Source organism: Brienomyrus brachyistius, chromosome 11, assembly GCF_023856365.1.
Source record: "Brienomyrus brachyistius isolate T26 chromosome 11, BBRACH_0.4, whole genome shotgun sequence".
NCBI lineage: Eukaryota > Metazoa > Chordata > Actinopteri > Osteoglossiformes > Mormyridae > Brienomyrus > Brienomyrus brachyistius.
Window position 1 is genome coordinate 21,802,975 of NC_064543.1, and position 12,932 is coordinate 21,815,906.

The 12,932-nt window shown below is 48.7% G+C and overlaps 1 protein-coding gene across 1 annotated transcript; it reads right to left on the minus strand.

The window, feature by feature from the left end:
* Positions 1 to 5,942: 5,942 nt before the first annotated feature.
* Positions 5,943 to 9,061, minus strand: olfml1 (olfactomedin-like 1). The gene is made up of 3 exons (XM_049030180.1): positions 8,677 to 9,061; positions 8,125 to 8,410; positions 5,943 to 7,256 (listed from the first exon to the last, which is right to left on the minus strand). The coding sequence occupies exons 1-3, from the start codon at positions 8,797 to 8,799 to the stop codon at positions 6,463 to 6,465; spliced, it is 1,203 nt and encodes a 400-aa protein (XP_048886137.1). The 5' UTR covers positions 8,800 to 9,061; the 3' UTR covers positions 5,943 to 6,462.
* Between the last annotated feature and the right edge of the window lie 3,871 nt (positions 9,062 to 12,932).

The following is a 12,932-nucleotide window of genomic DNA, read 5'->3' on the forward strand; positions in this document are numbered from 1 at the left end:
GGTTGAAAGGGGCAGCCTGGTACTCCACCCTGGACCTGGCAAGTGGATACTGGCAGGTGGAGGTGCACCCCAACGATAAAGAAAAGACTGCCTTTACCACACCTATGGGCCTCTACCAGTTCGAACGGATGCCCTTTGGTCTGTGCAATGCACCAGCAACCTTCCAGCGACTGATGCAGCGGTGTCTGGGTGAGCAGGTTTATGATTACTTGCTGATTTATTTGGACGATGTGATTGTTTATTCTCCTGATTTTGGGGGGCATCTGGAACATTTGGAGAAGGTGTTTGCACGGCTGGAGGCTCACGGTCTTAAGCTTCAGCCAGAGAAGTGTCGGCTGTTCCAACGGGCCGTCCGCTACCTGGGTCATATAGTCAGCCGTGAGGGGGTGACCACGGACCCTGAGAAGACGGAGGCAGTACGGGGGTGGCCTCGCCCAGGAACAGTACGGGAAGTGCGGTCCTTCCTGGGGTTTGTGGGGTACTACCGGCGGTTTGTACCGGGGTTTGCTAAAAAAGCAGCTGCACTCCATGGGCTGCTGAAAGGTGCTGGCTCCTCATCAAGACAGAAGATCGAATGGACCAAGGAGTGTGAGGAAGCATTCCAGGCTCTGAAGGAGGCCCTACTTGAAGCCCCGGTACTTGCTTATGCTGACTATACCTTGCCGTTTCGCCTGTATACTGATGCTAGTCTTCGGGGGTTGGGGGCTGTTTTGACCCAGGTGCAAGGGGGGCAGGAAAGGGTGATTGCTTATGCCAGCCGGAGCCTCCATGAGGCGGAGCGCAATGATCAGAACTATAGTGCCTTTAAACTGGAGCTATTGGCATTAAAGTGGGCAGTAGTAGAGAAGTTTAAGGACTACTTGTGGGGAGCTAGGTTTGAAGTATTCACCGATCATCGCCCCCTCTTGCATTTGAAGACTGCCAAATTGGGGGCTGTGGAGCAAAGGTGGGCGGGTCAGCTGGCATCCTTTGACTATGAGTTAAGGCATAAACCTGGCCGGGAGCACCAGAATGCAGATGCCCTGTCGCGACGATCAGGTATGACGGTGGTGGCACAGATTGGATCCATAGAGGATTGGGCGGAGCGGCAGAGTGAAGATTCGGCAGTGGCCCAGATTCGGCAGTGGGTGTTATCCGGGGAACGTCCAACTGTGATGGCTGGCCGAACTGTTGGAGGGATGGGCCGGTGCCTGTTGGAAGATTGGGAGCTACTGAGAGTGGATCAAGGGGTGTTGCGGCGTAGATCCCCAGTGGGAGGTGAAGAGAGCTGGGCTGTGGTGGTTCCGGAGAAACAGCGCCAACAAGTGTGGTTGGAGTATCATCGGGCATTGGGGCATGCCCGAGGGCGACGGATGGTCCTGGCCCTGCGAGAGAGGTTCTACTGGCCTGGCATGCGAAGGGATGTGGAGCAGAGGCAGCGTGGCTGCCAGGAGTGCCTGATTGGGAGCCGGGGGAAGGGAGAGCCCCTGCCCCTAGGGGGGATTAATACCAGCTACCCCTGGGAGGTGTTGGCGGTGGATTACCTGTCCATGGGGCGCCCCGGAGATACTTACCCATATGTGCTGGTCGCCATTGATCTGTTTTCCAGGTTCGCTTTTGCAGTACCGACCAGGGATCAGACAGCCGCGACGGCGGCCAGAGTGATCTGGGGGGAGGTGATCCAGCGTTATGGCTGCCCAGAGCGGCTGCTGTCTGACCAAGGGCCTGCCTTCGAGTCACAGTTGGTGAAAGAACTGTGTGAAGTGTATGGGTGCCGGAAAGTGAGAACTACTCCCTACCACCCGCAGGGCAATGGGGCTTGTGAGCGGTGGAACCAAACGCTGCTACGTCTGTTGAACACGCTCTCGGTGCAAGAGCAGGGTCGTTGGGCGGTACATCTACCGGAGCTGGTGCAGGCCTATAATTGCACCCCGCATAGCAGTACGGGTTTGTCCCCATTTTGGGTTTTGTTTGGGCGGCAACCTCGGTTACCTATAGATCAGCGATGGGGGACCTGTGATCTGGCCGGAGGAGAGGCCGGGTCGGAGTGGGTCCGTGGGCATCGGAGACGAATGTGGGCAGCCTGCAAGGAAGTGGAAAGGGGAACAGAGCGCCGGCGGCAAGGGGATCGGCGCTATCACAATGTAGGGAAACGTAGATGGTTGCTGGCCCCAGGGGATCGTGTTCTGGTGAGGAACTTCCGTCGACGAGCTGGAGGCAAGGTGAGCCCATATTGGCAAACTAACCCTTGGGTGGTGGTGCGACAACGGGATCTGGAGAGCCCAGTGTTTCAGCTGCGGCCGGACGGAAGAGAGGGCCCTCTCCGGACTCTCCATCGACGGCACCTGCGGCCATGCCCCCCAGGATGGATATCGGTGACACCGGAGATGGGGGGTGAGCTACGGAGGGCTGGGGTCTGTCCTCGACCAGGACCGTCTCGTCCCAGGGGTTGGCCTGGTGATTGGGAAGAGCCATGGGCTGGGACGGCTGAACAGGTAGTAGAAAGGCGGCTACCGGCGGAGGATGGGGAGCCGGTTGTGGAGGTTGAGCCAGTTCCGGAGGTTGTGGAGCCTGTGCGTCGATCCCAGCGAGCCAACTTTGGGATAAGGCCAGCCCGGTATAGAGAGTAGGTGCTCGGGGCGAGCCCCCATTTAGTGGGGGGGAGTGTGGTGTCCCCTGTGAGGGGAAGGGGGAATTATAATTTATGGGTTGTTTATGGTTTGGTTTTTTTTCTATTCTCTTTTGTTTTCTTTCTCCTGTCAGCAGTGCCACGAAAGCTTGGGGAGGTTGCGCCGTCCCTCATTGGTAATTGAGGGGCGGGACTTGTTAGATTGGTTGGCGGAGGCGGGGACTTGATCGGGTTTAAAGATGGCTACATCAGAGTGGACGGGAGCGCGGTCCGGGGACGGAAGGTAATCGCGGCGGTTGTTTTAAGGAGGCGTCGGTGGGGCGATGCGGGCTTTCCCCAAGAGGACCGCGGACGTGAGTGAGCTGAGGTACCAGGCTACAAGTCACGGGTCCGCGGTATTGATAGAGGGATAGCGAGCGCGCAGCCATAGCGTCTGGGGAGGTAAGAGCAGTGGGAAGGCGACGCAGATGACGGTGGGGGGAGTGGCCTGGGATACTGTGCTTAGAACCCGGAAGTAAGGGAAGGTTCCTAACCGGTGGGGTGTAGGACGTATCCGTTCGGGTTATAGCCGGGACGGTGTGGTTCCGGGGTTGTTTTGGGCTTTGTTTCCCCCACAGGTCTAAGCTCGCCGCCGTGGGTCGGCTGGCTTGGGAGGCACCGGGTTGGTGCATATCGCAGCCAACGGATTGAGGCGGTGAGCGGCGTACGAGCTACCAGGCTAAGAGAAGGACAGTGGGAAGAGTTTCGGTTATCTCCCACGGGACCGAGAGAGCTCCGGGAGGAGGTGGATGCGGCCGGAGGGTAGCGGCATTGCTGAAAAGGGATAGTTAAGTTTTGTTTTTTTTTTATTTTTTATTTTTTGTTTGTTTTTGTGGGCCGGACGAGGGAAGTGCGCCGGCCCAGGACTGAGTCTTTAGTTTCTTTTTTTTCATTTTCGTTTCTTATTATTAATAATATTATTGTTATTATTATTATTACACTTTTGTTTGGGGGTTAGGTTTATGTAAGGGGGACCTTTGCAGGTCACCCTTCGGTTTTGTCCTCTCCTATGTTAACCGACCTCCTCTCCCCGCTGCATAAGTGTGCTGTATATAAGGGTGCCGTGTGCTGTGCCACTGTGTGATTAGTTGTAGTGGATATTGGGGGAGGTGTGAGTGCTGTGGGGTTGTTTTGGAGTAGTATTGGGGAAGGAGAAATAACACTTGTAGTGGTAGTGTGATTTACCTGTTGGTGGGAGGGAGGTGGTTGTTGCCTGGGAGTTTGGAGTATCTGTAACCGAGCCCCAAATAAATCTGTGCCAGTTCACCCAGTTGTTTGCCCCATTGTGTCATTGCCCCAGGAGATCCTAAAGGGTGTGTGGGTAGCATTGTGCTGTGTGAAAGGGTTAAGGGGAAGAATTAAAGACTCAGTACAAAAATAGTTATTAAGCAGTGGGGGTCCTACACCCTGGGCCACCACACAGATATCTGCGGGGTTATCAAAGAAACAGCCGTCCTGCTGCACTTCGTGCACTTTAGTTAAACTTCACACTTAAAAGTTGAAGGGAAAGCAGCGACCTTATAATACGTTTTACAAAAGGAAAAAAAGCGAACGCATGCCGAATGATTAACGTATTATATCGGGCTATGATTAACTTTGATTAAACAAACATGCACATAGAAAGACGGTACATCGACGATGAAGCGGCGGACATAAGTGCGAAAAGGAAAGCAGCAAACCGCAGGATGAGCAGTGAGGAAACGGGGAGCCGCTCGCCTTTCGCTCCGATCTGTCCTCCGCCGGTAATGGCTCAGTAAAGCTGGCCCTCTGTTCTCACCGCCAGGGGATCCTTTCCATCGCCCCGCGGCTATTGTAGGTCGCCCGTCATGTGATTCCCACGGCGGCTGTGCACCGATCCGCCAGCGTCCGCATGGTCAGGAGCCAAAAATGCGATCTGAGAGCTTTGGAAACACACAGCGGGTTTAAACGGTGTAGATGGGCAGCTAATCAATTGAATGAACTGTAAGTGCAGTAACCACCAATCTTTCCGAGTGGGACGGATGGATGGATGGATGTCCAGGGCTTGCCTAGGGCCTACCAAGAAAATGCTGATCACATCCTCTGCAGCAGGTAATGCAGTGGCCGTCATAGACAACTGTCTTTTCCACCTATAGCTAGAGTCTGCCCTGGATGACTGGATTGTATTTATGACCAGAAACAAAAGCAATCAAAAATCTTCAGAAGGAGATTATCGCATTGGGTTTAATGATAATTGCAGTGAAACTTAAAGCAATAAATATAGCCCATGTATAATAATCTATCCATCCAAGTATCCTGGTCAGGGACGTAAGAGAAACTTCCCTCATGAAGCAAAGGGGACAAGGCAGGGTGACAACCTGGATGGGATGCCTGTCCATCACAAGACATGTACACAGACATATAGAGAGTTAGGACTTGGACCCACAGCCATGGAGGTCTGAGGTCGCAGTGCAGCCCTCCATATATATGAAAGAATAATGAAATATTAGCATGTAGACCTGAAGTCAGTAATGCTTTTGTTTTATGCTCATGCATACACGAAGGTTAGTAGTGGTGCACTATATTAAGTTTGAACAATGCGCGCATTTTGGCCATTTTTAATCAACATTTTGTCGCCCCCTAGCGGCTGAAGCGCATCCAGCGGGTCTCACTGTAACTTAAGTATGAGAAAGTACAGTACAGTTAAATGGAAACATTTACATATATATTTTTTTTTTTCAGAATAAAACCGCGACCGAGAGCCGCAGCTGTGAAGGACGAATAAAATAATCTTTTAAGTGGCAAATCTTTTAATAGCCTCTTTTGAAGATGTGAGGAATGGGTTTTCTGTTCTCAGTGTTAAATAATTAAGGGGAACACAGACCCGAGCCAAACAGATGTTAAGCAGATGTTTTAAAAGGCGCATTTCAGGATAATATAGACTATCTATCTATCTATCTATCTATCTATCTATCTATCTATCTATCTATCTATCTGTCTGTCTGTCTGTCTGTCTGTCTGTCTGTCTGTCTGTCCGTCTATCTATCTTTTTGCGTGTCTGTTATAGACCTGTTGTTAGACCTATTATAGTATTACGCTGTTTTCCGTCCAGAGTACTACACTTTCACGTCACTGACGGCTTACACATGTTTATTATGATGATTTTCTCGGACGTGGCGACAGTAAAAGTTGTCCAGCAGTAGCATATCCGGTAATTTTTTTGTTTGCAACTGTCTTTAAACACAAACATAAGTTTTCCTATGAAATATATGTACTGTATATTATTGTGCATAGTAAAATATAAACGGAATATTGTTTAAATAAAAGCACAACAGAAGAAAAGCCTGCTTTTTATTTTGAAATATAAAATTTCTTACAATATATATTTCAGTTATGCTTGCAAAAATATATAATGATACAATATACGTGTTGGTCTGCAGTTACAGCGATTATGTAATTTAAGCCACGCAAACCATAAATTAACCATAAAATGTGTGTTTCAGTGGAACCTCTGATTAAATCAAGTCACCGACAGACAATTAGATACTGTAGCTACTCAGCGTGATTTATGTATAAATTTTCTATCTTGTGAACGCTCGCATTCCGTATATGCACTTCTCTAACTGACCAGTAGAGGGAGTTTTCTCAAGGTTTAATATTAAATTGCATAGTCTTGCGCCACATATCTGCTGGTGTCTATCACATTAGTATGTTACTGTATGAATGTAAGTTTAGGTTCACATTTTTTTGGTCATTATACATTGAAGAGAAATTCCTAAAATAAAAAGCCTTGTTTGCCTTCATGATTAAGATCTGGTTGTCCTCTACAGCCAATGGATGGTGCCTTCGCTTGTAAGTTAGGTTGAGGCGACCTCATTTTTCCTCTTGGTCTGCACTTGGTAGATGGTCTGGTAGCCATCGTCCCAGGAGTAGAGCTGCTTGTCTTTGGGGTGGTACCGCATGCTTGAGTGGCTCGAGTAGCGTTTGGGGAAGAAAAAGACGGGGCTGTCCGTGCTGTGGATGGTGTCGTGGATGTCGTACATGCACTGCACGCTGGAGCGCCCCCCGGAGCGCGAGTTGTAAACCACGTGGAGCGTCCCGCAGATGAGGAAGGACGCCTCCGCATCCCGGCTCTTACACTCTGTGTCCCAAATGTGCTCCACCGCCAGACTGGACCGGTCCAGCTTGGTGATCACCAGGTTCCCTCCAAAGTCCGGGTCGGCGTGGATAGCCCAGAGGCCCAGCTCGTCCACGGCCAGGTCGATGATGGTCTGCGGGGTCAATGAGTAGGCGGGCAGCCGTCCAGCCCCCGGCAGCAGCATACTGTCACTGACGGTGCCGTTGCGGATGTGCACCTTGACGATCTCATTGGTTGTACCAGCCTTGTGGTAGTAAACGAAGTTGTGGTACACGACGTGGCCCGTCCCCTGCCAGGGGAATGGCAGCTGGACCTTGAGCGCCCCCTGGGTGGAGTTTAGCTCGGTGAAAGCTTGCAGGTTGCTGAACTCCAGGAAGGCACTGTTCCTCGTCCCGCTGAAGAAGTAGACCTTGGAGGAGCCTTTGCTGGGATCCTTCATCCAGGAGCCCTGGGCCTCTCCTGCTCGCTTCAGGATCTTCAGGGACTTCACACCCTTGATCACCGCGTCACAATCTGTCAGTGAAAAGATGCAAACATTTCACTTTGTCAGCGAGCCGAACGCTGTGTTTGTGCAGCTGTTTGCTTGGAGCTCAACCACAATGTTGGATGGAAGGTGACATTTTCTGGTGTGTCTGGAATTCTGAAGAAGTCATTAAGCATTGATAAGAACCTGCAGAACCTGCACATTTTTAGACACTTTGTTGATTATTTTCATTTGATTTTTGAGAATTTTAATGAAATACCTGGCTTTTATGTGAATTCCTTTATAAGACAAAAGGCTTTATTAAAAACCTACCCCATGCCATTTTCATTGCCCTGTTCTCCAGTGGAGGTGTGGTTGGGTGTTTTAATGGCACAAATTAACCTGAACCACAAGGCTTTGAACTGTGGAAGGAAGGCAGAGCTCTTCCAGAAGTACTGTGCGCTGAAATCACTTTCCAGGAAGATCAGCTTATTGCTTCTGATGTTTTTTCCAATGCATAATTCAGACAAAATCAGATATAAATGTTTGCATTTCAGTGATTTGCTTATTCAGGACACAGGAGACATTCATTACCCAGAATGCTGTGCACAGAACAAACAGACTGATCTTGGATTCATTAGCTGTTCACGCAGTGTAATGGGTAAATGTTAATTCTAGTACAGCTCTGATATGAATACACTTTTCACATATTCTAATTCATAGGCAAAATAGGAAAAACTTCTCACAACTAAAATATTTATCTAGCATGTAAGTTATATTACTGAATTACAAATGTTTCTGATCATGTTTTCTTATATTAACAACACAATAATTAGAGCAGACATTTGTGTTCTGGTCCTCTGCGCCCTAAGCTTCTCTCTGTGACTGCAGGTCACCCCCCCTGCATGTTCTCACTACCTGCTTTCAGCCCCAGCTTGCTCTTGGTCTCCCTCTGAGCCTCCTTCACCTGCTCCTCCAGCACGGCTTCGTCGACATCCACGCAAGGCTGCAGGGGGCTCTGCTGCTCCATGTACTCGATGTCCCTCTCCGTCCGCTCCACCCTCATCAGCACGCTGTCCATCAGGCTCTTCATTTCAGCTTTAAAGACGCCCAGGCCGTCCAAGTGACCACGCAGGTGCTTGCCGATGTCGTATAGCTTCTGCTCGTATGTCTGTACACTCTGGTCGCATCTGTTAACGCGTTCCTGGGGCCGGGGGAAGGGGGGGAGGGAGGTCATCACAGCGCTTAATAAAGATACTTCTGCTTTAAAACCCCCCAAATCCCCACCATTTGTGTAGTATCAGGAACTTGGTATGAATTTATGTTAAAGTATTAGTGGAAATATTGGACGTTAGAAAGGAAGAAGACATTCCAAGAAGCACTAATCGCATTCGCTTAATAAGGTAGATTCTTCACAGATTTCAGAAGCTTGATCTGATGTGATTCCTGAAGTATATATTCCACTCCTACCTCGAGTTCGGAGAGTCGTCTGTCAAAATACTGCATCATGACCATCTCCTGCGTCATCCTCTGAGCGTGTCCGATCTGCAGGGACAGGAGCCCAGCCGCCAGCAGAACCCACCGTCCATACATTGCGAGGCTTTGGTGGGGGGGGGGGGGGCACGCTGATACCGCAAGTCACAGCTCAGGCAGACTCAGCCCAGTAACTTTGTCATTAGCTTCTCTCGCTCTCGGCTAGCTGAAGCCTCCTCACATCTGGCTGAATCTCCCAAAGAGGCCACATCCAGCTGATCTTGCGGGAGGCGGTATTACGCAGGCGGGCGGTCGCCTCACTCCAAGAATGAATGTGTTCCAGATGTGAGCGTGTGGCTCCGCTTGCAGATCCCCATCAGAAATGGCTGCCTCAGATGGCCCCATGAAAACTAGGTGACATCAAATAATGGGCAGGATTCACCAGTGAGAATAGCCAGATGACAGCCACGTGACTCAGACAGATGAGGAAATGCGAAATATCAAGGCGTGCTTCGCCCTCATAACTCATCCAGAGGCTGGCAGGGGTTTGGTGCAGTTTTTGAGGGTCGGGATGCTTACAGAGGGAGTCCTGCAGAACCACATTGTCACAGCATGCAGGACAAAGGACTCAAAGCAGATCCCCATCTGCCACATACAAGACCATGAGGAGTCAGAACAAGGAGGCGAGTATGGGGAGGGGGACGGGCAGACAGGAGGAGCGACGTCAATGACAGGACCGGGACTGACCAGACAAACAGGTACTTAAATACAAAGGCTAACGAGGGGTAACAAGCAACAGGTGTGGCTCATCAGGGTCACGTCAGGGAGGAGACAGGAGGGTCTGGTGGACATGATGGGCAGGACGTAACACACGTGGTAGAAAGAAATATCTGGCAGATACTGATACCTATCAGTGTGACTGCCAAGGCTCACTGCACGTACAGGCCAATCATGAGAGCAAGAAAAGGGCTTGCGTGCAGTGAACTAATACTATTGTGTTCTGTTCTCTCTCCCCAGTCATTTCTTCTTATTTATTTCGTAAGAAAACAGCCTTTTTGACAGAGGAGGGATTTCTCAAGCTCGATGCCCCAGCCCAGATCCACTGTAATCCATTAGCGAGCCATTGTTATATTGTTGAGTCAGACCGACACTGTGAACCCAAGCCTCTGGGTAACTGAGATACAGAGGCGGTCCAGGCTGCGGTTGCCAGCTCAGGCTTCTAAGCATCACTTATGCACCGTTGGCCCTCATCACGTGGCTTCATTGCCCCTCTGAACTGCACACATGCCCCCCCACAGTTTGTGTGATAAGTCACAATAATGCCTCGTTATCCCTTGGGAATGGAAACACACATAATCATAGCGGTTCTATGTCATAAGTTCTAATCATAGCACCTTGATGGCAGGAATCTATCCGAGGGCCTGTTCCAGAAGTTCCATATTTCTGTGCTTCCCGTTAAAATAGAGAGAACAGGAAAATGGGAGGTATGATGGTACAGTGGTTAGCGCTGTCACCTCGCACCTATGGGAGCAGGGTTTGAGTCTCCACCCTCCATGTGTGTGGAGTTTGCATGTTCTCTCTGTGCTGTTGTGGGATTTTCCCCACAGTCCCAAACATGTTAATATAGTTAAATCACTTATTTACTCCTGAGTCACAAGCCTATTTTCTTACAAAAGAAATGATTGGCAGGAGAGAACAGGACATAATAGAATATTTTTTCATTGCACGCAAGGTGAGTATAGTCACCAAATTGCTTGTAAGAGTGACTAAATAGTGTGTCAGTGTGTCTTGAGATGGGTTGGTGCCCCATCCTGGGTTGTTCCCTGCCTTGCACTCATAGGCTCCCTGAATCCCCATGACCCTGTATAGGACAATCAGTTACAGATGATGGATGGATGGATGGACGTATGGATGGATGGATAGAAATGCAAAGACGAATTGGGGTCACTATGCCTCAGCCGCAATGAACCCAGAACGCCGAGCTTCAGAACGTGTTTCTGGGTTCAGCACCCTGCCAAAGATATCTTGCAAACTCTGTGTAGCTCTTTCTTCAGTTAATCTTTCAAGCAAAATCATGTAGCAGCTTCTCCTGCAACTTAGGTCTTGATTATTTGTACGTTTCCAAATCTGTCCACCAGAGGGGGCTCTGTCACAAAACTATATGTTAAAAAGAAACATTTTTACCTTACATTATTTCACTTTTTATCATTCTTATCTTATGTGTACCTGATATTACCTATCACATATTGACCTGCTTATGAAAGCACAGGCACTTAAGCTTATTAACCAAGATACAATGATTTTCAGTCTTAGTATAAATTTACATTTCTTCTTAATTTCATTGTTTAGCTAGACCTATGTCAAGGAGTAAATATGAAATGAAACACAAACAGTCATTAATGTTAGAGAGAAGTGTACGGGCCTGTTAAATTTAAGGTGCCGTTTTCCCTCATGGGTACTTTAACAGCTATGATTTCAGGACTCAATTGACTGTAGTTTCTATTGTGAATATTTTGTGGTCACACAGACACCGCCAGGATACACCCTGCCTGGCATGCCGGTCCACATCAGGGCTCACACTCGCAGATATTCACACACATCATGGTAGAGACAGCAGCTAACCTAACTACATGCCTTTGTTCTGTGACAGGACACCTCCAACTTGGCTGCTCGAGGCTACAGTGTGTCCATCTGTCACCACGGCCCACTGAATGTTATTACATTAAACGCATCAAATGTCCAGCCTCTTTTCATAACACAGTGTCTCTTGTACAATGAAAGAGTCAGATGTTCTGTATCTTGCTGAATTACCTTAATTTAGTAAAGGTGACAGACTTTCCCTTTGTCTTGTTGTCAGACAGCAGTAACAAAAAAGGTTTTTACAGTCTTAGCAGTAAGTGAAGAGGCAGGAAATATGCATTTCCAAGGTTACTGCTATTAAATCAGGGCAATTCCAGAGCCGGCGTACCAGAATCCAACACAGTGTTCAGATTTCCCTGTTCAAAAACACCAACTAAACCCAGTAATTAGCTGATTAAGACGTGTCTGAGCATGGATATCGGCAAACTGTTTTGAATTCTGGAGCTCCAGCTTTGGAATTGAGCAGAAAAGTGTAAGTAGGACTGCAATTGGGGAGCCCTGTATCAGGTTACTCAAAAACACTGGAACATTATATATATTGTAAATATATTATATATATTGTTAAACCCTGCTATACTGTATATTGCTTGATTCAAAGTTTTTTTAATCTTGTTAGCTAATGGAAAAATGACCCCAAACATGACACCTCCCTGCCTGATTCATGCCTACCTGTTTTACACCATTAAATTACATTCGATATGAGAGAGGCTGGCTGCCTCCAGCGAGTTGCTGCTCACACACGGATGGGAAGGTTGGGGGATTAATTATATTTATTTACTGTAATACACTCACAACATCGCATAAAAGGTGACATTTGTCATACGTTGGCTGGAGTCCATTGTCTCCGCAATGATTGAAATGCTATACAATATATGCAGATTTTTAAATGTGGGACATGTCATGTGTGGCGTATTGAAATCAGCTCCTCAGTGTCCGCCGGGGCGTTATTAAATCATGGTACAGTGCCAAGTCGCACACTGTGCGACTGTGTGTTTCTAACCATTTCAACCTGGGGGGGGGGCAGACTGGGGCCAGTTGTTCTCTTAGGGGGCCAGATGCTTTGCAGTTACATTTTATAGTTTTTTTTTTTTTTACAAATGTTTAACTCACTGATTTCTTGTTTAGACCGTATTGCTTCCACAAGCTTGATAGTTTTTTCCCGTCGTTAAATTCCCTTTTCACCAACTGATGTGACTCGACCACCCAGCACACCCACGTTAAGGGTCCCTCAGGAAAATGTGCTTACGTCTGTGTTTCGCCTCTTCCCAGCCCACAGGATTTTTGCCCACATATGTAATATCTTAATATTTTGGACTCAAGAAGCATATTTATTTAGGGGAGCCACGTGGGGGGGGGGGGGTGCGTGTTGTCATTGGGGGACTGCCCTAGCCCCCCCGAGAGCCCCCCTGCCACTGCGGATGGCATGCTGTGCTGTGAAAATGACGACGTGGGGGATTGTGTTGTAGGAGGGTACTGTCTTTCAGTAAGAGGTTTCGGAGTCCTGTGCGTGACGTTTAGCTCACTGCCTTTTAGGTGCCACCCCCAACCCCCCCTGTATGCTCATGCTAATAAAAAATAATACAGAATGACGCCCCCATTACCATCGCGTAACT

Coding starts and splice junctions, on each gene's coding strand:
- olfml1 (XM_049030180.1), bottom strand. CDS start 8,799: ATGTATGGACGGTGGGTTCTGCTGGCGGCTGGGCTCCTGTCCCTGCAG. Junction 8,411..8,676: donor GACGACTCTCCGAACTCGAG/GTAGGAGTGGAA, acceptor CCCCGGCCCCAG/GAACGCGTTAACAGATGCGA. Junction 7,257..8,124: donor CAAGCTGGGGCTGAAAGCAG/GTAGTGAGAACA, acceptor TTTCACTGACAG/ATTGTGACGCGGTGATCAAG.